The 23,365-nt window shown below is 44.0% G+C and overlaps 2 protein-coding genes across 6 annotated transcripts in view; one reads left to right on the forward strand and one right to left on the reverse strand.

Annotated features, from left to right (window-relative positions):
• Positions 1–23,365, reverse strand: part of ZNF774 (zinc finger protein 774) — a 52,849-nt gene that overhangs the window by 19,568 nt on the left and 9,916 nt on the right. The window lies entirely within an intron of this gene.
• Positions 65–22,615, forward strand: ZSCAN2 (zinc finger and SCAN domain containing 2). Of its 2 annotated transcripts, XM_039858241.1 has the most exons (5): positions 65–432; positions 8,921–9,791; positions 11,482–11,996; positions 15,052–15,166; positions 19,856–19,981. In XM_039858241.1, the coding sequence occupies exons 3-5, from the start codon at positions 11,594–11,596 to the stop codon at positions 19,860–19,862; spliced, it is 525 nt and encodes a 174-aa protein (XP_039714175.1). In that variant the 5' UTR covers positions 65–432; positions 8,921–9,791; positions 11,482–11,593; the 3' UTR covers positions 19,863–19,981. The 2 variants fall into 2 exon arrangements, with proteins under 2 accessions (XP_039714175.1, XP_039714173.1); XM_039858239.1 differs by lacking the exons at positions 65–432; positions 15,052–15,166 and having other exon boundaries at positions 9,637–9,791; positions 19,856–22,615.

Consider the following 23,365-nt stretch of genomic DNA (forward strand, 5'->3'; position numbering starts at 1 on the left):
CGCCTTCTGGGAAATGTAGTCCTGAGTAAGCCCTCCAAGGACTCAAGAGTCCGGGACGCCCAGTTCCGAGAGGTGACAAGTGCTAAACCCAATTCCCGAGCTACTTGATTGCAGATGTCACCTTTCCAGAGCTGAGAGGCGGATCAAGGGCTGTACCCCCAGAGAGGGATCTGCAGATGCGAACCTCCTGGCCTCACGCGACTACCGTGGAGCAGCCGGCTACTAACGGCGGCGTCAGCCCTTCGCTAGGACCGTGTTGCACATCCTCCTCTGTCCAGTCCTCCGCCTCATCCCCCGGCGGCCAGGGCCTGAATGGTGTCCGTCGCCGCCGGGTTCCGGACCAGTTCAGACTGCACATAAGGAACCTGAAGCAGACACCGTTAGTGGAAAAGAGATGTTCTGCTTTCCTGCCATTAGCATCACAATTCCCAGGTATATCCCCTTTCCATTGGTTAATACACCTGTTCCTAGCCAGGGGAGGCAGGCGAGGGCTTCACCTATTCCAGAAATCGTGTTCTTGCTGGTGCCCTAGAATCCTGTTTTTCAGCTCTCTAGTCTACTCAGCGTGCCATTCCCCAAGCAGAGGATTCCCTGCCATTTATTTCTGCAATTCTCAGGCAGGTAAAAGTGGTCTTCACCTCTCTAGCCAGAGGGGCCTGTCCAGCCAGAACAGCTCCCACCTCAGCTGCATCAGCCATACTCGCTCTTCCCCATTGTCCTGGGTTCTGCCACCTGACTGGGGAGTGGGAAGGAGATGGGAAAGACCAAGGAGGGACATTAACATCTGGGCCTCAGTGCCCTGGGCTTCCCAGGCTGGAGGAGGTTCTCTCTCTCTCCTGTTCTTCCCTGAGGCCTGCCCAATTCCCTTATATATGCATAACAATTTTTACATCGCTAGGGAAATTGCTTAATTTCACAAATATTTTGAGTCAACTGAGAACTTATTACTAGTCGTGGATGAAAATGGTGTTTGCCCTCCAGGAACTCCCCAACACTCACTGGCTCCTCAAAGTTTTAAGGCCTTGAAAAAAAGCTGAGGTGGAAAAAAGACAAAAACAGAAAGACCACAGTGTATGGCCTTGACCCTGTTTTATTGGAAATTTGGAAACATAAATGAATATATTTATTTATGTTTTCTAAGCACAAGAACTAACTCTAGCTTTGCTTTCTTTCTTTTTCTTTTTTTCTTTTTAAAAGAAAGGCTTCTTAGGCCTTTGCTAGCAAAAATTATATATATATGTCGGTCTTGGGGCATGGAGTCTAAATCACCAGCGGCATGGCTAGGTAGGAAAGACATGTTGCTATTCGAGCTTTTCTTGATTATTCATAATTATGAACTGTCAGTCTTGTCCTAGCCCTTTTAAATAAGTTTGAACTTCAAAATAAACTGTTTCCAGAATGAATCCAGGCCATGACCTATTAACCCATGCCTTGAATATGGATGATGTTTAAATTCATTTTATTTAAATTTTTTTTTCCATTTTAGAATGCTCTTAAATTCATCTTAAAGAGGACATAAGCATGACTCATGCAGAAATGAAATGAACACATGTCAAAGATTGTATTTAACTCACTAACTAATCAGGGAACCAATAAGATGTTACAACTAGTTCACAAGAGAATTCAAAGATGCGCACTGTACACACACATATATGTGGGCAGATAAGGGACGCTAAAAAAATTCTACGTAGAGGTATCTGACCACAGAGCAATAATCAATTATATTCCAACAGCCACAACTAATTTGCGTTTCTATGTACAAGAATAATTTGCATTAATATAGTTTTTCTACAATATTTTACCAACAAGTAAGAAACATACAGATGGTTAAAACAGATCAAAGAAAAGAAAAGGTCACATGGAAGGGTACTCTAGATAAGATGCCCAGTAACTTTCTTGTGGGAGTCCATTTCAAAGTCTTTCACTTCTTCTTAACAGTGATCACTGGAGAAGACCAAGAAATTAGAATATATAAAAATTTTAAAACATGCACACCCCAGTATGTATATTTTTAAAACTCTTTGACATGTGCACTTAAGATCTATGCATTTCATTGTGTATAATTTTACCTCAATTAAAAAAACTTAATCTTAAAAAAATTACAAATTTAAAAAACTTATAAACATTAAAATGTTATTAATAAAATTTTAAAATGAGCATTACACCAAAATAACATTTGTAACAAATACAAAAAACAATAGATCATATCTTAAATAAATAAAGGGTTCACAAGAATCATTTAAAAAAATTAAGACCCCAATAAATAAATGGGCAACAGCTAATAATAGGTAATTTATAGAAACAGAAAACATAAATTTAAAACTGTTTATTCCTACCAGTAATTAATTGCAAATTAAAAAAATTCTTTTTCCCATTATCAGATTTAAAAAATTATTTTAATTACTTTTCATAAGGATGCAGTAAGCTAAGCATTCTATATATTGCTTGCTGCTGGTAATACTCAAGATACTTGCTTTCTTGGAAGTCTTTTTTCAGCATGAATAAAAGGACTTAAAATTGTTTTTAATTCAGTAATTTCAATACCAAGTTTCTCATAAGGAAATAATCAGTAATACATACAAAGATGTATGTACAAAAATTGTCAATATAGCAAAAATATTGGAAATAACCAGTGCCTAAAAGGTTAATCATTACAAAAGTTACAACAGAACTATGTGATGAATAAATAATTCAACCATTAAAAATAATATTTATGAATAATTTATAATGACATGGGACAATGCTTAAGATATATGTCACGAAAAGTGATATGACCTATATCTGTAATGTTTACAACCATATCAAAATATATATGCAGTGTATTCATACGTAGCATATACTCTGCTGAAGATGTAATATGTGCGTTGTTTTTTCATTGCTTTTACTAAAAGAATGCCAGAAAGTCTTCTGGGGCGTTGACTCACAGGGGAGGCACCCTTCCTCCAAGGGAGGTAAACAGCATTTAGCTGTTTTGAATGGCTGCCCCTGCCACCCCCGGGAGGCAGTCAGGCCGTATTCTCAGGGAAGGTGGGGACCAGTAACCAACCTTTTGTGTGAAAAGGCACACAGGGAGAAGGTATGAGATCCCTAGAAAACCTACAGAGGACTCTAGAATAATCGGTGCTGAGGGAGTGGAATTTTTCCTCCCCAGCACTTAACAGGACAACTTCTGAAGGATGGGCCCGTTGCCTGACCTCGATTTGAACGCACAGAGGATGACACCTTGTGGTGGTAAGGAGCAATTGCAGAAGAGGCCACAGTCCAGAGTCTGGGACGCCTTGGGCTTTTCCCCGCATAGGTGCGTGTGTCCACAGGACTGCTTTGTATGTGGTACATAAACCCCAGAGTCCTAGGCACTCCTGGAGAAGGTGAAACTCCAAAAAGGAGGTTATAGGCTAATTCACTAGTTAGAGGTTAGAGCTAGATTTAGTTTCTCTTATTTTAAAGGTATCTTGATGTTGTAGTACAGTTCATATTGGCCACATTCATATACGTAGAAAAAAAAAATGAAAAGAAACACACCACAGTGGTAACAGAAGTTATATTTGAGTATTGAAATTATACATAGATTTTTGTTATCTTTTTAAAAGTGTCTGTATTTTCCAAAATTTCTACAAGTAGCGTATTTCATCTTGCCTTTTTGTTTTGTTTGGCTCTGACAGAAACAATTATTTTCCTCATATAAAGGATGTATAATGGTATGTTACTGTATTTTAAATTTTTTTCATTATTTTTATTTTTAAGACTTTATTTTTTACAGCACTCTTAGGTTCACAGCAAAATTAAAAGGAAGGTACAAAGAGTTCCTATTAACACCCCCTACCCCCTCGTATGGGCAGCCTTCCCTGTTAGCAACAACCCCCACCAGAGTAGCACATTTGTTTCAAATGACGAATCTACACTGACACATCATCATCACCCAAAGTCCCTATTGTCCACTGAGCACAAAATAGTCAGGAGGCTTTGGTTAGAAATAAATGACAAAGATTTATTCGAGAGTCTTAGGACTTGCAAATCAGAGACACAACTCGACAATCCCCAGGATGTTCTGAAGAAGACAGAAAAGCTGAGCATTCTTATAGTAAAAATTACATTCTTGGAAAGAATCAGTCCTGCATTCTTAGCCTCTAGATCGGTCTGTGATGGTAATTTCCCAGACGTTTGGTGGTCTGGATAATGGATGTCAGGCAGTCTGAGCACATGAACATTTTTTCCTAAGTCCTTCAGAGGGTTATTTACAGGATTTATATATATTTCTCCAGGAACAACAGAAATGTTCAAAGTTTAAGTCCTCAGGCTACTTAAGATAAAATAAAATCTATTCCTTATGCTTCAGCCCATTTGGTCTGAACCAGTTTTGTCAGTTTGATGATATAGACTCCATATTAAGTCGGCTTAGCTATTCTGACTTCATCTTGTTTTCTTCACTTATTCATCCAGTTTACCACTTGTGGCGGTGTATGTCCTATGGGTTTGGACAAAGGTATAATGATGTGTATTCATCATTATCACATCATACAGAATATTTTCAGTGCCCTAAAAATCTTCTGTGCTCTACCTATTCATCCTTCCCTGACCTTCTCCTCCACCCAACCCCTAATCTTTTCACTCTCTCCATAATTTGGCTTTTTCCAGAATGTGATATAGTTGGACTCATACAAGGAGGTAGCCTTTTCAGATCGGCTTCTTTCACTTAGTAATATGCATTTAACTTTTCTCCATGCTTTTTCATGGCTTGATACCTCATTTCTCCTTAGTGCTGAATAATATTATTCCATTGTCTGGATGGTCCACAGTTTATTCACCTACTGAAGGACATCTTGGTTGCTTGCAAGTGTGGGCAATTATGAATAAAGTTGCTATAAACATCTGTGTGCAGGTTTTAATGTGGGCATAAGTTTTTGATTCCTCTGGGTAAATACCAAGGAGCATCATTGCTGGATCATATGGTAGGAGTATGTTTACTTTTATAAACCACCAAACTGTCTTCCAAAGTGCCTGTACTATTTTGCATTCCCACTATCAATGGATGAGAGTTCCTGTTGCTCCACATCTTCGCTATTGCTTTTTTCTTCTAATACAAAAAGTTTCAAGAGGAAATGACTCAAAATTCCTCAACTCCATTGTTATTATATTTAAAAAAATGCACGTATATGGTAAACTGTCAAGCATTTTAGGAAACTATAAAATTAAAAGTAAAAATGTCTCTGTCCTGTTTTGCAGTCCCTCTCTATAAAGCAAATCACCATTCACTTTCTTGTGTATACAACAAGAAAAATTTATTAGGTACCTCTCAGCATAGATATTAAATGTTTCTTCCCTTCACTTTTTTTTTCCACAAAATGTATCATGCTGTATGCATACTGTTTCACACCTTGTTTTTTCACCCACCTAGAGATCTTTCTACATCAGCATATAGAGATCAACCTCATTTTTTAAAAGGCTAATAGAATTCCAAGTATAGATGACTAAACATTATCTATGGTTGCATTTTACAAATTACTAGTGGGACTGAGCTTTCCTCACCTCTCCCCGTCTCTCCCTGACCTGCTTATTCTTATCCTTTGCCCATTTTTCTATTGAGTTCTTGGTCTTTTTTATGCTTATTTGGATAAACTCATAGTAAATTAGAAAATTGGTCTTTCGTGTGTTACAATATCTTACAAATATTTCTCCCACTTTGTCATTTATTTTTTTACTTCATGTGTGGCCTATTATGCCATGCAGACATTTTTTAACTTTTGTGTTCAAATTTGTATTTTTCTTCCTGATTTCTGAGTACATTAGTTTCATAATTTAAAAAATTAAGTTGCTTGCGTGCACGTGTGTGTGTGTATGTGTGTGTGAGAAATCAAATGCACAACCAGCCCATTAGGAGAAAGTCCATGGCACCAAACCATTTCCAGGAGATGTCTGTACCTCCCAGGCCACGTGGCATGGTAAATCTCATTTTCAGTGGCTTCAGTATTTGTAAAGAAGTAGCTTGTTGGCAGCATCTGGTTTGACAAGTCAGGGAACTGGTCTTAAAGTGTCTTGCATGCCAAGTGCCCTGCAAGCTTTACTGAAGGTTACAAGATTTTTTCTCTTTCAAATGGTCAACTAACTATTCTAATGTTAATTTTCTTCCTATGAACTGAGAAGCCTAGAGATTGTGTATGTGTATGTGTGTGCATGAGCATGTATTTAAAGATTTTCCTTTTTTTTTCTTCATATCTTTATAATTAGTCTTTACTTGTCATGGTTTGGGGGACATTGAAGATTACAGAGCTGACTCCTCTCTAAGACATTCTGTCTTGAGCCATCCCTGTGCCACTGGTGCCTCTGTGTCTTGGCAAGCACCAACCCATACTGGGGCTCCCTCCCGAGTCATTCTGTCCAGTGCAGAGCACCCTTGTGCCTTCTCAGAAATATCCTTGAATAGAGCAGTTCAGAATAGGGCATGGGAACTGGCCGGAGGCTGCGAATCCATTCTCCTCTTTCTTCTTGGCACAAAGAGGCTAGAAGCCCAGGCTAGCACAGGACAGCTGAGAAAGAGAAAAGCCAGCACCCCTTGAGGAGCAACACAAGGTTCAAAGGGCCTTCCTCTGTTGCACTAAATAAAAACTATTCATAAAAAAAAAAATTAAAAAAAACCAAAAACCGGAAAAGATGCTGGCCTTGGGAAGTGAAAAAATTCCATTCCAAAAAAAAATCCTGCTCTAGCTTCTTTTTACATGGGACTGTACCATGTGATGCTTAATTTCACAATTGTTCAGTGACACTCAATTGGACTGAATTTTGCTCTTCCCTCGTGAAAATAAATTTTTCCCAGATCCTATTCTCTAGTTTCTCTTATTTTTTGGGCATTCCTGCAATGAGCCCCCCTTTAGTCTTTCCTTTCTCTTTAGGCCAGTCTTATGGCATCCTGCAATGCTGTCCATTTAAATGATCTTTCCTAATCATATTTAGTGGCTCTGATTCTGTGGCATAACAAGAAAGAGTGAGACACACACCTTTCATACAACCAGAGGACTCTCCCTTCTTACTGTGACATCGAGGAAGTAGGTTGGGTTAAGCAATGATTGGGTAGCAGGAGTTGCTTCCTGCATCCCAGGGCCCAAAGGCCCCTCTGCCTCAATGTCTCGGCCTCATGTGCTCAAGAATATTGGCCCTGACTGTGACCAGGTGCTATGGAAAGCGTGTTTTGCCCATCCCCAGCATTATCACCACCATCGGAGCCTCAGAGGCCTTTGGCTGAGCATTCCTTGGGGTGAGGCCCCTTCTTGCTGAACATCTAAAGACAGGTAGTGCCTCTCCAGTTTTTCCTAATAGGCCTCTAATCTCTTGAGTGGAGAACCTGCGGTTTGTGTGGGGTATTAGTAAGGAAAGCTAGCAGCCGAATCCAATTTCCTCTTACCCTCATGGGTCCAGGGGGTGGGCATGTGATTTAGGCTCAGCCGACTAAATGCTCTCTTCCTGGGTTGGAACTCTGAGAGGAAGGCAGACAAACAGAGATGGCTGTAATATCACTAGGGCTTATGGGGTGGGCCGTCTGGACTGCCTGTTAAGAGATTGTTGCTGTGGTTCTTGATGCCCTGCTCTATTTCGTGGTTCTCAAATGTTCTCAAGCCTGATCCTTCAGCTCCCATTTACTCTGTGGGGTCCCTGATATTCTTTCAGTAAGTCCCTTTTACTTAGGTTAGCCAAGTAGTTCTCTGAAGCTTTTAACTAAGAATGTCCACTGGTAGAACAGAGCCTCTGTCACCCCTGTGGCTTAGAGAAAGGAATCACTTACAGGAGCAATCCTATTCACTGAACAGGGCTGTGTCTCTAGGCTTGCTCGCTGTCCCAGGCTGGTCTTAGGGCACTGGCTTGGGGGCCAGGTTATATCAGGAATTGTTCTTAAATGTGACTTATTGTCTATCTAAACCTGGGATAGTTGATATTGGCTAGGATCAATGTCATAGGGCAGAGATGGCTGGCTCTAGGATTTTCCTTTGACAAGACAATGCCAGTTTCTTGTGGTTAAGTGTTGGTTTGGGATAACAGCAGAGATAAATGAACTCTCAGGCTGCTGGAGAATGTCAGCTGTATCTCCACTCCCTACCCCAACTAAATAAATCTTTGCCCTTTTGTGTAAATTCCCATCCCTAGTAAGGATGGAAAAGTGGAGAAACAAATCTTTGTTAATACATAACCATCCCCAAGAATTATCATCCTCAATCATTTTGGAGGTCTTGCACTCTGGGAATGCTGACTACTGGAGAGGTGGTGGCCGGGAATTCTGCATTCAGACACTTACTGCAGACTTCTAGCCTGGAGGTGGTGCTGTTTGCATGTGGTCACTTTGGGCTAATAAATTAAGATGCTACCATGGATGTAGTATGTAATAGCTGAACCTCACTTTGCATCTTTATACTTGGATTAGTTAAAGTGGTTATAATTAGTGAAAAATGAGAGAAATTCAAATAATCTTTGGAGTGGTACAGAGAATTTTCTAAGAATAACACAAAACTCAGAAGCTATAAAAAGACATTGACAAATTTGATGTCATAAAAATGTCAAGTCAAAGTTCTATATTTTAAAGAAACAGCAAAATACAAACAGCAAACTGAGAAAATAGTAGCAACTTCTGTAACAAACAGAGGAACCATTTTTTTAATATACAAAGAGCTCTTATGGGTAAATTCGATTTTAAAAACAGGAAGATCTGAACAATTAGTTCGTAAAAATGAGATTAAAATCATCAATAATATAAAACATTTCTCGAATATTCATAAAATGAAATTTTCATGAAATGCAAATTATAAAAATTGAAATAACAAATGTAGTCATTTGTGTGTGCTTCCAATAATTGCTCTATACAAACACACAATTGTTCTGTCACAGCCCATTGGGATTGTTTTTCTCTCCATTCTTATATTTCCCCCTTGGATTTCAGGGCAGTGTCTTACTTGTTGTCATACAGCATCGTCGGGATAGCCATTTCTTCAAGAGCGCCAAGAGTGGGAACACCACAATAGAGGCCAACCTCCTGCACTCACCTGCCGAACAGGTGTGCTGGGGGCGGAGTATCTGTCTGGCGCAGGTACTCCACAGAAGAGGAGAAAGATAAAAGAATGGGCGTTCCTGGCAGAAGAAGCGGGACAGAGCTTTCCCCTAGACGCAGGAATACCACGGGCAAAAACAAAGGTGTGTGAGCGAGCCAGATGCGCGTATCCGCAAGTTGGGTTAGGGGCCCCGGGCTCGGGCGAAGGAGGCTTTTCCTGTGCTGATCCGTTTCCCGCTCGGGGACTGCTTTTGGCCATCGAGGGGCCTAACAATTGCCACACAGTTCACAGCTGAAAAAGACATTCAAGTCCATCCGACTTTCACTTTTTATAGACAAATATATGGAGGCTTTAAAGAAGCGAAATGACCTGTTTCAGATCACAGCTCTGGCCAATACTGGGGTCCTGACGGCCAGTTTGCGGATTTTCCGCCTCTGGCTCTCCTGCTCTGCCCAAGTATTAACCCAAAACTCCTTTCCCAGGCCCGTAGCCCAGGGGGTCTGGGCGGACTACATCTCCCACAGTGCCTTCGGCCTTGCCTCCCCCTCCACCCCGTCTTGGGTGCAGCATTCGCCAATCAGAAAGCAGAGTTTCCAGGGGCCGTTCTCGGTAGCCAATGAGTGCGGCGGAGGGCGGGCCCATCCCGTCCATTGTTCTCGGTGCCCCTCCGGCCGGACTGTCGTGAATCGAGAGGGGCCGTGCAGTGCCCGGGGCGCTTCGCACGCGGAGCCGCCGCCGGAGCAGGATCTGGTCTCCGGAGAGGTGAGCCCAGAAAGGCAGGCCTGGCGCCGTGCGGCCCAGGGGAGTAGCCCGAGGCAGAGAGTAACGGGCCTGGAGCCAGTGCTGGCAGCCTGCTGGGGGAGGGGCGCTGGGGGCGCTGTCCGCGGCCCGAGGCCCGGGGAGGGGATCCTGGTTAACGCGCGGGTCCGCTCAGCTAACTCACTCGGGCTTTTCTCCCAACGGAGAGCTCCTTGCACATTCAGCCGGGGACGCAGGGTTTGGACTGGAAGCACACTGGACGACATCCTGCGGAGCTCATTTTACAGATGGGGAAACTGAGCTCAGAGAGGGCGTGTCATGCCCCAGGTCACAGCGAATTAGCTTTACTAGGAACAGTTTTCCCGAGCTCCCAATAGTTCTGTTATCCCTGAGTTTCTTCTGGTCACTGTAAATACACACTGGGAGCTTCGGTTTTCCTACTAACATTTCTGTTTTGTTCTTTTAAAAAGTTTTTCCTTCTTCTTCCCTTTTTTTGGGGGAGGGGGAGTCGTTATCTGAGTATGATGTAGTAATGATTTTTTAAAATATTTTTTCATTTTTATAGTCTTTAAATAATTTGTCACTTCACTGCTCTCAACATCTTGCAGAATCTCCATCCAGGGTTTTTTTTTTCCCCTGTGTATATTGTTCATTTTTAAAGGGAATTGGGTTCATATTGTTTCTATGGTTTTAATGCCTTGCTGGTTTTGCTTGTATCCATAATTATAATATTATGAGGATTATCTTAAATGATTAATGATTAATAATCTTTGTCAGCATAATTTAGAAAATGTTTTAAAATACAGCAGAGTGCACAGATCTTAAATTTCATATGTATACTCTTGTGCAACCATTGTCAAATCAATATATAGAACATTTCCAGCACCCTAAAGGCTCCTCTGAGTTCCTTCTCAGTCATTACCCCCCAAAGGTAGCCATTATTACATCAATGTAGTTTTTAATATTTTACTGTATGGATGTGCCATAATTTATTAACAATTCCCCTGCTGCTGGATTTTTAATGTGTCCTTTTTTTTTTTTTTTTATTTGAATGCTATGGTTGTGTGACCTTACAAATAAATTTCTCTTTGCAAAGATGGTTATTTTTAAAGATAAATTCCTGAGGGGGCCAAGGCTGGATTGAAGAGTATGAACATTTTAAAACATCATACTTTAAAATATAGTAATAATGCAGTTGAGATATTGCCTTCTTTCCACTGAGGCACAAAGCTTCTTGACATCTGATCCATTGCTAATCTTTAAGATGTTCCCACAAGATAAGAAGGATAGGTGTTATTATCTCTGCTTATTAGGTGATCAGTGAGGTTGGGTGACTGATTTGTAAGGTCAAGGTCACTCACTCTGCAGCAAGTGTGAACTGAGTTAGGGCCAGATAACTCAGCCCCGGGTTCTTCTTGCAAAAGCTCTTTGAATTTCTTATGCTCCTGCGTTGGTTTTTTGGAAAGAAAAGTGCTGTATATTTTGTTTCTGATTCTTCTTAACTTCTCTTGCCATAGAGAGATACAGGTTTTCAGGAATAAGCCATTTTTCCTTTAAGAGAGACAGGAAACTTGTGTTGATTTGCAGATAGATATAAAAATTACTTGGTAGCCTGACCCGGGCTGCTGTAAATTTGATCATTTTAGGATAGTTTCCTTATTGATTCTGGTTCTCTTCCTTTCTCATTTCTCAGCTGGGCTACTTGTTGAAATTTGAGTAGGGAGGTGTCTTCTCAGAGAGCCTGACTGGAGAAGACTCAAGTTAAAGGCTAGAAGCCTGGGGTGACTGTTCCAAGAACGTGGGTGATGGCTGCGGAGGTGCCAAGAGTAACCACTCCTCTGAGCCCCTTAGTCCAGGTGCCTCAAGAAGAAGAAGAAAAAGAGGAGGAGGTCACCACCATGATCCTGGAGGATGACTCTTGGGTACAAGAAGCTGTGCTGCAGGAGGATGGCCCTGAATCCGAGCCCTTTCCTCAGAGTGCTGGCAAGGGCAGCCCCCACGAGGAGGCAGCTGGAGGGCCACAGGGGGCACTCGGCCGCCTTCGAGAGCTTTGTCGGCGCTGGCTGAGGCCAGAGGTGCACACCAAGGAGCAAATGCTGACCATGCTGCCAAGAGAAATTCAGGCTTGGCTGCAAGAGCATCGGCCAGAAAGCAGCGAGGAGGCTGCGGCCCTGGTGGAAGACTTGACCCAGACCCTTCGGGACAGTGGTGAGATGCTGAACCTCACGGGAGAGGGTGGGAGCACCCCTTCGAGTTGGAGGAGGAGAAGGTGGTATCCGGGACAGAGTTGGGGACAGCCCCATCCCTCTACGCTCTCTGCAGGCAATCAGCACATTATCACCTTTTTTAATGCCCTTGTGTGCAGTGAGACTTCCAGAATTTCAGTATAGGAGATGGCTTAGAGGAGTACTCTCGGAGCTGCATGTGCTTAGCAAGCATGGTTTTTACTTCTGTGGTTGGGAAGCTTAATGGAGGGCTGGGGGAAGACCCTATAACCACCCTCCCCCCTTGGCTGGGTTGTGCAATAAACACCTAAACATCCGGCAGTTAGAAAAACCAAATCTTATTTTTAAAAAGTGATTATTTTTATGAAACCAAGATGAATGACAAGTAAACTAGCTAATAACTAAGGACTTTCTGTGGTATCAAGTCACGCTGGGCTCTTAAAAGAGGAATTACAAACTTGAGTTCTTTGCAATGGCTAATGTATTTGTCCTGTGTTACTAATACGCTGTGGGACCCAGGCATACCGTTTAACTGCTCTGCCTCCATCCTGCTCTTCACTTGTAAACTGGACTCCCTTGATCACCACATATTTAATTATGATCTACCTGTGCCCCTAGGACTGTTTCAGGGCCGTGGAAAATGCCTGCCTGTGTGCCGATGAGAACTGCAGGAGAGGAGAGGTCAGGGAAGGCTTTATGGAGGTTGAGGCACTTGAGCAGATGTTGCAGGCTGGGGTAGAATTTGGAAAGGTACAGGGCAGGCAGAAGGGGTGGCATCTGAGAGGAGCTGTGCTAAGCAGAGGCTTGGAAAGGTGGCCCAGCGTGGCACAGTTCAGGTGACAGTAAGAAAGGCTGGCGGATTGGAGTAGAAAGTGTGTTTTTAGGAAGTGGGAGGAAGCAGAGTTTGGGGGGAGGCTTGGACTGTCATTGGCCTCAGCAGGTTCTTAAACTAGGGCCTGAGGGGCATGGGAGGAAGCTGAGTTTGACAACAGGATGTAGGTTTGATTACAGTGAGGAGAAGCTAGAGGCAGGAGAGCAGCCAGGAAGCCACTTAGACATCGGGTGTGCAGTGATAGGGGTTGGGCCAAGGTGGGGACAGTAGAGGAAGGAGAGGAGATTGGACACGTGACAAAGGATTCAGTAATGATGACTAACATTTATGCATCCCTTTCTGTGGGCCAGGCAGTGTGCCTAGCATCTAATACGCAAAATTCCCAGAAACTCTACCACCTTGAGAGAGAGCGAGAGCAGTTCAGTGACTCCCTTAAGGTCGCGCAGCTAGTATGACGCTGAACTGGGCCAAGATTCGAACTCCTGGGTCTGAGGACAGCACCCATGTTCTCACGCATGTCATCTCATCTGTGATGGATGCAAAGTGATAGTTCCCAGTGGGCTGTTGGAAGGAAGGGATGCAGACGAGGACCGAGACAGAGGGGACTAAGTCAGAAGCATCTAGTCCGAAGGATTCAGAACACTGGGAAGAGAATCAAGGAAAGGAAAGGGCCAAGGTTGTGATGACCTGCAGAGACTTGGGAGATGTGAGGAAGGCCGTCCTGTGGACAAAAGGACTGCCACTGAAGGCCTCCTGTGAGCCCTGCCCTGCGCCGGGCACCTTACCTGCCCCTCTCACTAACAATCCTGTGAGGTGGGCAGGACTGTCATTTTACAGGCGAGGACACGGACGTGCAGCAAGATCAGCCCTTACTCGAGGCCACAGTTGTTAAGAGGTGGAGCCAGGAGTCAAACTCCAGTCTGCTCGCTTCCACGTGTGTGTGGTAGATCCTAGGTTTTATCTGAAGCAAAGCATCTGATTTTCTTTGGCCTTGGAAAATAACTGTTAATTTTACTCTTCCTATTTAAACAAATACAAAATCCTATTTAAACACTTGGTTCACCTGCCTCCTGATGGAAGGGACAAGTGTAATGAACGTTAGGGTCTTCAGTTGGATGCTGCCAAGAGGCCAGACAGGCTGGGGGCTAAGGAGAGGCTATGGGGGTTGTTATTTGGTTGAGGAAATCACAAGGCAGAGGGTCAGAGCTCAGCAGGTGTCTCAGGTGATCACAGGTACCCACTGCAACAGCCCTCCCAACCTGGCTTGCTGCGGGGGCTTCGTGCCTTCATCTCTCTTGGGACATCCAGCACGGGTTTGTCAGTCTCCTGACTTCTGACTTGGAGGTCATCTTTGTTGGTCTTTAACAAATGTCCCTGCAGTTATTGTCATCCCTTCTCAAATATTTACGCAGCATGAGACCACCTGACCGCTATTCTGTTTGACCAGCTCGTGACATTTGGACACATTTACTCAGCACGGTGGTTTAATATTTGACTAGCAGGTACCCCTAGGTGCTCACAGTTAAAGTGTCTTATCATTCTGATTAAAATTGGACCTCTGTTAATAGGTTAAGGGATAAGCTCCTCTCTCGCTATGTTAACCAAGGACATTTTAGTCCCCAGCCCTAATTCAGGCTCTTGGTGTTTCACCTGAACTCTCGCGGCAGCCTCCAAAGGGACCCTGCCTCCAGCCTCCTTCCCCTCCATTGCAGCGGCTCCACTCCTACCTGAGTGATCGGGCACTCTCCTGCTTCAAAGTCTCTGAGTTCCCCAGTGTCTCCAAATCAAGTGTGACCTCGTCCTTCCTCTTGGAGCCCCTGGGCCTGTGCGACCGGGCTCAGATGGCCCTGAGCAGGCCTCTCTTGCTGTAGCCCTTGCCCCATTCAGACCTGGTCTTGCTGTTTCTTGAACATACCTGAGCTTTCTAGCATTCATCTGTGCTCCTGAATTTTGACTTGGAATGGCTTTGTCCTGTTCCTGTGTGATAACATCCTGGTCGTCCTTGGAGACCCACTCACTCCGTAAAGCTGTCCTTACTTCCAGGCCCTCTTCCCTGTCCCCAGTTCCACCCAGCTGGGGTCATCTCTGATCACCTCTGATAGGGGTCTTCGCTCCAGAGCATTTGGATTCTTCTTCTCTTGGCTTTTTATCATAGTCCATCTTGTTTGTTACCTATTTCTGTGAATACTTGTTTTATTTCTTCCAGGGACCTATAAAATCCCAGAAGGCAAAGAACCTTTGTTTTCTTTTCTTTCATTCTTCTTCATCTGTACTACAGAGAAATGGAGACTGTCAGCTTCAAACCTACTCTTTTCCAACAGGTGAGCCCAAGAGTCACACCTGACCTCTCCAGCCATCCCCGGCATCATCAGGCTTTCTGTGGGCACAGGCAACAGCTTACCTATCTGGAGCCTGCTGCCCCGGCAATATGCTCCCTTAACAACAAACGAACACATAACATTCATCTTTCTTAACAAGAAGGGGAGTGGAAGGTGTTGGACAGTTGTAAAGATGTATGTCTTTCTAAAGCTACAATTCTCAGCTTCAAAACAAAATCACTTTGAATCTACTTAAGTATTTGAAACCTATACTATACAGAACTCTTAGAGAGATGTAGCGTTATAACTGTAAAATGTTTGGCCGTCATTCATTTAAACTCATAACAGAACTCATTTCTGTTTTTATCAGCAGTTAGTCTTTCAAGCACCCGGAGCTCGGGTGGAACAATGTTCCCCATCACTCAGGTCTGATCAGGTTCCCAGTAGGCTTTTCAGGGCAGCGTTTCGATGGGAGAGCCTGACCTAGACATAAGCTGTGTGGAATCACTTCTGTATTTTAGACCAATGCCTCTGACCATAGTGTTGAGATGCAGCGGTTTGTCACAATCAGGTGGGTGGGGCTTTACGAGAACCTTGAACCTAACCCACACTAAAGTGCCACAGTTAGTGACCAGTTTCATTGTTCTAAGCAAGCTACAGTAAATTCAGGTTTATCTCCATATTGACATCAGTTTTCCTCACACTCATTCTGATATGCTTTCTAGCACTGGAGAGAAAGAGGAGCCCAATGGCTAGGCGGGGGAACACACAGCCCTGTGAATAGCCACAGGAATGTGCTGTGCACACGAGTTGAGAGTATGTGTTAAGGGCGGGAAAATACAAGAACCACTGGTTTAGACCGAGCTATGGTTGTGGCTTTTATCTTCTGACCCATGAGGGAAGAGGTCCTGTGGCAATTCAAGAACCGTTCAACGAGTGGCATTTGGACAGTGGTCTAGCCATTTTGAAAAAAACTAAAATTAGACCCCTACTTCATAAATTACACAGAAAGAGATCCCTACTTCTCAAGTTACACAAGATAAATTTAACCTTACAAGTTAGGGAAATACTCATTAAATCAAGAAACTATTCTTTTGCCTATTAGACCATCAGAAATTTAATAGTACTTCTAAGAATCTTCTTGCCTTGGCTATTGTACACAATGCTGCAGTGAATATGGGGGTGCAGATACCTATTTGAGATAGTGATTTTCTTTCCTTAGGAAACAGTATACACCCAGAAGATGGACTACTGAGTCACATGGTAGTTATATTTTTATTTTTTCAGGAACTTCCATACTGTTTTCCATAGTTAAAGACGTTTATACTTCAGTTACATGATTTGTCAATTTTAAATGATATCCTTCGAGGTCCCAGGTATTAAGGCAATCAGTGAGTATATCCTATACTCCATCTTCTTCCCCCAACCCCAGTTTTCATTAGAGTGTCATTTCTATATCACCCGTATAACATTTACATTCCCTTGTCACTCTAACCGCCGTGGTGGTTTTAGACTTCGTTCTAAAATAACAAATGCATTGTTTTCATCTCCAATCTCTGCTCTAGAGTTCTCTTTACCTCTTGGTTTACTGAAATTCATCTATTAGTTTCCTCCAGAAGGGCTCATATGAACAGTATTCCATGAAGTTGTGTATATCCAAAGCTGTTTGTCTCTAAACTTTATACTTGTAGTACAGGTTTTTGTTTGTTTGTTTGTTTTTCTGTTCAGTCCCTTTAATCAGTGGAATCCTGAGATTTGTATTAAAAACTTACTGGAAGTTATGAGTTTTTCAATAGCACTTTTTTTCAATTGCATTGAATATTATTTTGAAGGACATTTTTGTTGAACATAAAATCCTTGGCATACATTTTCTTTTCTTGCGTACCTTGTAGCTGTTGCTGCACTATCTACTGGCACCGAGTGTTACTGTCGAGAAATCTGAGACCAGTTGGTTTCCTTCCTCCACATAAGTGATTTGATCTTTTTGCATTGTTGTCCAGTCTCGTTATTAACCATTCTCGGTTAGTTTTCCTTGGTATACAGTGTACTTTTCAAGGGTTCTTATACCTTTATAGATTGTACTTGAAGTATTGGTTCCTTTGGTTTAGTTTTTCCATGTCTGTTTTCCTTTGTGTTTCTTCACATCCGTCTTCATTTCTCTGGATTTCTCCCCCTCTTTTCCTCAGTTCTGCCAGTTCACGTTTCATCTTTCTGTTGTCTCGCTCTTTCTTAACTTCTGCTTTGTGATCTTCCTTCGCAGAGATGGTGGCTTCATTTAACTAATAATTCTCATGCTTAACGCGTGAGAGTCAAAGGCTCTTTCCTCACGTGGCTCATCTGTGTGATTCTGGTCGTAGCCTCGCCCCCTTTGCTTCTCTGAACCAAGGAAGTCAGTCCTGCTCACCCCAGTCTTTAAGTGCACTGTCGAACTTGAGGGTGCGTTCCTTACCTTCAGGAAGTGATGTTCTGCCTGAGCTTTTTGAGGTCTGCTTCCCCTGAGTACCATCCTCCTCCCACATGCTATTTTCCATGCTTGTTCACCCACTTCCTCCCTCACTGGCTTCTGTCCAGTGTCTGCTGTTTTTGGAAGCCCTTACATGTATTGGTGTCTGCAAATTAATCCTCTTCCTAATCTCACTAAAACGAAGTTTGAGTTTGTTTTCCCTGTTGCGTCTGAGCTCATTCCAGAACATACCAGTTCTGATCTTAAGGCAGTGACACCCTTATTAGCTAATGTTCCTATTCAGAAGAAAATGGTTACTAGAGTTATCAAAAAAATATTTTTGGTCGTGTTAGCTTGCAAAAAATAAATTAGGGCCTCAGCCTACAGCACCTTTTAGAAGAGTTATGATAGCAGAGCTCTGTGCTAGAAACTTGCAAAACATTGTTGCAGGAAGTTGAAGCACAGACCTACTAACCCTGGCCAAGCGGAAGCCTGCATTCGGTCCCTCATACTGACATCCATCCCCTGGAGATCTGGGGGAGGGGGCTGGAGGGCGATTATATGAGCTCACAGATTACCAGCAGCATATATGCTAGTGTGAGCAAGAAATGCAATTACATGCCTGTTTTGCAAGTTTAAATACACTTATAGGCATAGGTGGAACCCAGGTTCTGCCTGAAAGATACATGTCAAATTTTACCATGCACATAAGTGGAAATTTACATTGTTATAGAAACTAATAATCACCGAATTGAGCATTTAACTGTAAATTGTTTATAAGCTTTAATAATGGAAATGTCAACCGGACTTTGTGTAATTATTTTGCTAATTGCCTGCCCTGTTATGGATGGATCTGCTTTCTCAGGGGGTCTTATTTGAGGGCTTAGGAATAATTTTCTTATCATTTTTATCAATAAATCATTGACTTATTTCTGTATACGCTACAGAATTCTGAAAAAAAGAACTGAAAGTGCTTTATAGAAATAATGCACAAGGAAATGATAGTAGAAAAGAAAATAATGGGAGGGAAAAAATGAAATGAAAGAATACAAATAGCATGCTGTGAAAACATCCAGTGTTCTTACTCTGAGCTTTTGGCCCCGAGCTTCCCAGCAGGCAAGGCAAAATTGAGCCACACTCAGAGGCGTGAGGCAGTCACAAATTGGTTGTTCGGAAGAGCAGCTTTTTGGTATTTTGGTCAGAGCAAAATGTCCTCCTTAGGCTCCTCAAGTGGACATGGTGGGGTATAAACAATGCCATCAACAACTTCCTAGCAGTGTTAATGTTCTTGACAGCCATTAATTTCTAATGATTCTCCTTAGAGTGTTCGTCATTGTCAGCCGGAGCCATTAAAATAACACACAGTTCAATGAACATAGTTTGCTGGGGTCAGAACAATGTGGTCCAGGCTCACAGCTCTCTGCTGCTCTGGCCTAATCCTGAGACAGATTTATTAAAGTCTCTAATCTAAGGAAGGGGGTGTATATTCATTCTTCCAGCAGTCTTCTTCAGTGATTTCTTTTGCCCACGTGTTTGATAAGCATTGGGCAGTAGAGGATTTGACAAGGTTCTGGAAATAAAGATTCTAGGAAGGTAGACATTTTGTATTAGCAATGCGAGGTCTACCTGTAGGCTCTCACTGCAGATAAAATTGAGGGCTTTTTGAACTGCCCACTTGCTAGTTTCCAGTCATCTCGATAGACAGCTAGAGTCCTTGTTGCAGGGGTGCTGTCCTCTTGTCTGTGTCTTATTTACATGCCAGCTAATAAGATAAACACCAGACATATTTTAGTGCACAAGATTATTATTATATAAGCTCCTTTTGAAAGGAGAACTTTAGAGAAATTTCTGTGATAGCAATAAAAAACTCATTCATGTATCGAATTGAAGTGAGCACCTACTAAGCATCATGGGTGAGCTTTGGGGGTTATCATATACCCTGTAGCATTCCCTCGATTGGGATTTTCAAATTTTAACTTGCCCTCATTTCTAAATGAAGAAACAAGTGGAGACATAGAACCTACAGTTTTAAGAGTTAGAAATTCTGGGTGATTACCAGAAAGGTTGAGGCCTGGCAACTAGATAACTGGTTAAAAAGAAGTAAACCTGGTTTTAAAAAAATTTTAAGGATTCTTTAGCCTCTTTATTTTCACTAGATGTTGAATTTTTTAGGATTTCCCTTTTGGTTTCCTTTTCTCATAATTACAAGGAATTGAGTCTAAAGTGTACGTCTTTCTTCATTATTTCAGATTTTGAGATCCAGAGTGAAAATGGGGAGAACTTTAATCAAGACATATTTGAGGAGGTGGTGTCACATGAGATCTTCTCAGAAATGCCTGAAGGGGAAGGCGTTCAGCAGTCTGATTGGGAAAGTGACTTTGAGAGGGACTGTGGCTCCAGGGGTCCCCAGAGAAATGGCCCAGGTGAGGACCATGGAGAGGTGCCATCCCAGGGCAAGGAGGTTGGACAGCTCATAGGCCTTCAGGGCACCTACCTGGGTGAGAAGCCCTATGAATGTCCCCAGTGTGGGAAAACCTTCAGCCGGAAATCCCACCTAATCACCCACGAGCGGACCCACACGGGAGAAAAATACTACAAATGCGATGAATGTGGGAAGAGCTTTAGTGATGGTTCAAACTTTAGTAGACACCAAACGACTCACACCGGAGAGAAACCTTACAAATGCAGGGATTGTGGGAAAAGCTTTAGCCGGAGCGCAAACCTCATAACCCACCAGAGGATCCACACGGGTGAGAAACCCTTTCAGTGTGCCGAGTGTGGCAAGAGTTTCAGCAGGAGCCCCAATCTCATCGCTCACCAGCGCACCCACACAGGGGAGAAACCGTACTCGTGCCCCGAGTGTGGCAAGAGCTTCGGCAACCGGTCCAGCCTTAATACGCATCAGGGAATCCACACCGGAGAGAAGCCCTACGAATGTAAAGAATGTGGTGAAAGCTTTAGCTACAACTCCAACCTGATCCGACACCAGAGGATCCACACCGGGGAGAAACCGTACAAGTGTCCCGACTGTGGCCAGAGGTTCAGTCAGAGCTCCGCCCTCATCACCCACCGGAGGACTCACACGGGAGAGAAGCCCTACCAGTGCGGTGAGTGTGGGAAAAGCTTCAGCCGTAGCTCCAACCTGGCCACGCACCGCAGGACCCACCTGGTGGAGAAGCCCTACAAGTGCGGTGAGTGCGGGAAGGGCTTCAGCCAGAGCTCCAGCCTGATCGCGCACCAGGGGACGCACACAGGCGAGAAACCCTACGAGTGCCTGACGTGCGGGGAGAGCTTCAGCTGGAGCTCCAACCTCATCAAGCACCAGCGGATCCACACGGGGGAGAAGCCCTACAAGTGCGGCGAGTGCGGGAAGGGCTTCAGCCAGCGCTCCCAGCTGGTGGTGCACCAGCGGACGCACACGGGCGAGAAGCCCTACGAGTGCCTCATGTGCGGCAAGAGCTTCAGCCGGGGCTCCATCCTGGTCATGCACCAGAGGGCCCACTTGGGGGACAAGCCCTACCGGTGCCCAGAATGTGGGAAGGGCTTTAGCTGGAATTCAGTTCTCATTATACACCAGCGAATCCACACGGGGGAGAAGCCCTACAAGTGCCCCGAGTGTGGCAAAGGCTTCAGCAACAGCTCCAATTTCATTACACATCAGAGAACCCACATGAAAGAGAAACTTTACTGACATGGCGAAGAGGGAAAGTGAGGGGACTGGCCCAGGAGAGGGAGCTGTCACATTGCCCCCGAGCGGGGGTATCTCATTAGAAGACCCGTTCTTGGTCTTTGGAGATTTTTGCCAGAATCTTACCCCTGCTCATCCTCATTCCTAGGGTCCCATCATCTTTGTGGTCGGAGTCAAACCCAAAGAACAGAGTGTAGGAATGGAAGGTCAGAAAGTTGGGTCTTTTTCATGGCTTGACTGGCTCCCTCTCTCCTGATCCTCTGTGCCTCAGTTTCCTCTTTGGTAGAATAGGGGGAGTGTTTTTTTTCCGTGAGGAACAGAAGACAGCATGGCCCATAGCCCGGCTGAGTCCCCGGAGAAATAGCAGAAATCGGTTGGTGCCGCCTGGTTGTTGTGCTGCCATTTCGTTGGGCTAAGGTGCCTTCACCCTGAGCTGCTAGCAGTCCAGGCACCCTGCTCATGTCAGACTGGCTCTTCCTGGCTCTGTGTCCTGGGCTTTGATTTCAAATCAGGGTGGAGAGACTTCTCCAATTCCTATAGAGAAAAGATAAAGTCCTTTTCTCTCTAGGAAGTGTCAGGAACACCAAAACACAAGGGAGTGTGTCCTGGAACCAGTGTCTCCGTAGCCTTTCCATTGATAAGAGTTGAACAGGGCCTTCCAGGAAAGCTGTTAACTGGGGAAATTTACATGTTTGCTTTTATCTCTGCTATTGTCCTGTGGTAAGTCGGCTGCCAGGGGGAATGCACTAGCTCTTATGGCGAATCATAGGGTTTTTTTTGTTGTTGTTTTTGTCTTTTTGAGTGTGAAGGTGGAGACCCCGCCAGTTGCCTATCCCTGGTGTGGTCATTTCTCTTTCATCAGAGGTGAAGCATTCCTGCACTCTGCAGGATGGGCTTGTGTCTACCCCACAGACACGTAGCCCCATAAGCATCACTCTATGCACTTGTCATTTCCTTGTTCTTCTGTTTATTTTATACATGAAGAGCTAGAATTCGACCCAATAGCTTTTGTATACTAAGAATGCTATTTTTAAGAAAGAGCTGGTTTTGAGGACAGGTCATCTGTCCCCTGGAGAGATCTGGGCTTGAATCAGGAATTGTCCTACAGAGATTGCCCTTGATTTTAGGGTACTACCCGGGCTTTGTTCTCGGGCCCTTGAGCCTTCAGACAGCAAAGACGGGCATCACAACAGGCGAAGGGGGTTGTTATGAGAAGAGCAGATGAGAGGTGTTTCTGGGAAATGCGGAACCGCCTCCTACACATGGCTCAGGATGGATGCTCAGTGCTGCCTAATAAAGTAGAGTCCCATTCTTTTCCTGAGTTTGTCTTAATGTGTGTTAAAAACCTGAACTTGACTGTCAGTTAGCAAACTCACACCTCACTCCCCCACCCACCCGCCTCCTGCCTCAGGCTGAAAGTGGTCCAAGATCTTCAGGGAGTAAAAGTCAATAGCTTCCAAGAGCACACATTTGGGTGAACCTAGACCTGTGTGCTTGGCCAGGACACACTCCTTTCCATTCTCCTTTGCCAACTCTACATCCAGTCTGTCAGCCAAGACTTGGAGCAGCAGCTTTAACTAGGGAGCCAGATGGTGTCCCGAGGAGGCCATCGGGAGTCATCTCTATCCAGAATCAACTAAATTAGGCATGAGGAGGTGGTTTCCAGCCTCAGCAGTGACAGTTGTTAAACCAAACCACGTAGGCTGTGAAACCCCCATCCTTAATGCCATCACTGCTGGGTGCTAGGGGAAGGTTGTGAACAGGAAGTCCCATGACCTGTCACTAATTTGTTTCTAAGTTCATGGGAATGGCCATGGGACAATTAAAAACATATGTTAAATGCCAAGCAAAACAAACAAACAAAAAAGCAACTGTTTCACCCTCAGTTTGGCCCACAGATATACCTCAGCAAGCCTTGTGTGTGACTTGGGTCACTTCCCTCTCCCAGTCCCCACAAAGGCTACCTTGTACCCTTTGACCATTGTCCTCAGACCCCTGCCAGCTCCCCTCAGCTCATCTACTGAGAACCTTGAACCTGTCAGGTGTGGCCTCCCTCAGCGTCCCACCCACA

The sequence above is a fragment of the Pteropus medius genome, unplaced genomic scaffold, assembly GCF_902729225.1.
Source record: "Pteropus medius unplaced genomic scaffold, Ma_sr-lr_union100, whole genome shotgun sequence".
In the NCBI taxonomy this organism is placed as follows: domain Eukaryota; kingdom Metazoa; phylum Chordata; class Mammalia; order Chiroptera; family Pteropodidae; genus Pteropus; species Pteropus medius.

Excerpts from the sequence above, each read along its gene's own strand:
- ZSCAN2 (XM_039858239.1), top strand. The coding sequence starts at position 11,594 with ATGGCTGCGGAGGTGCCAAGAGTAACCACTCCTCTGAGCCCCTTAGTC. Across the intron at positions 11,997-19,855 it reads CCAGACCCTTCGGGACAGTG|ATTTTGAGATCCAGAGTGAA; the intron begins GTGAGATGCTGA and ends TCATTATTTCAG.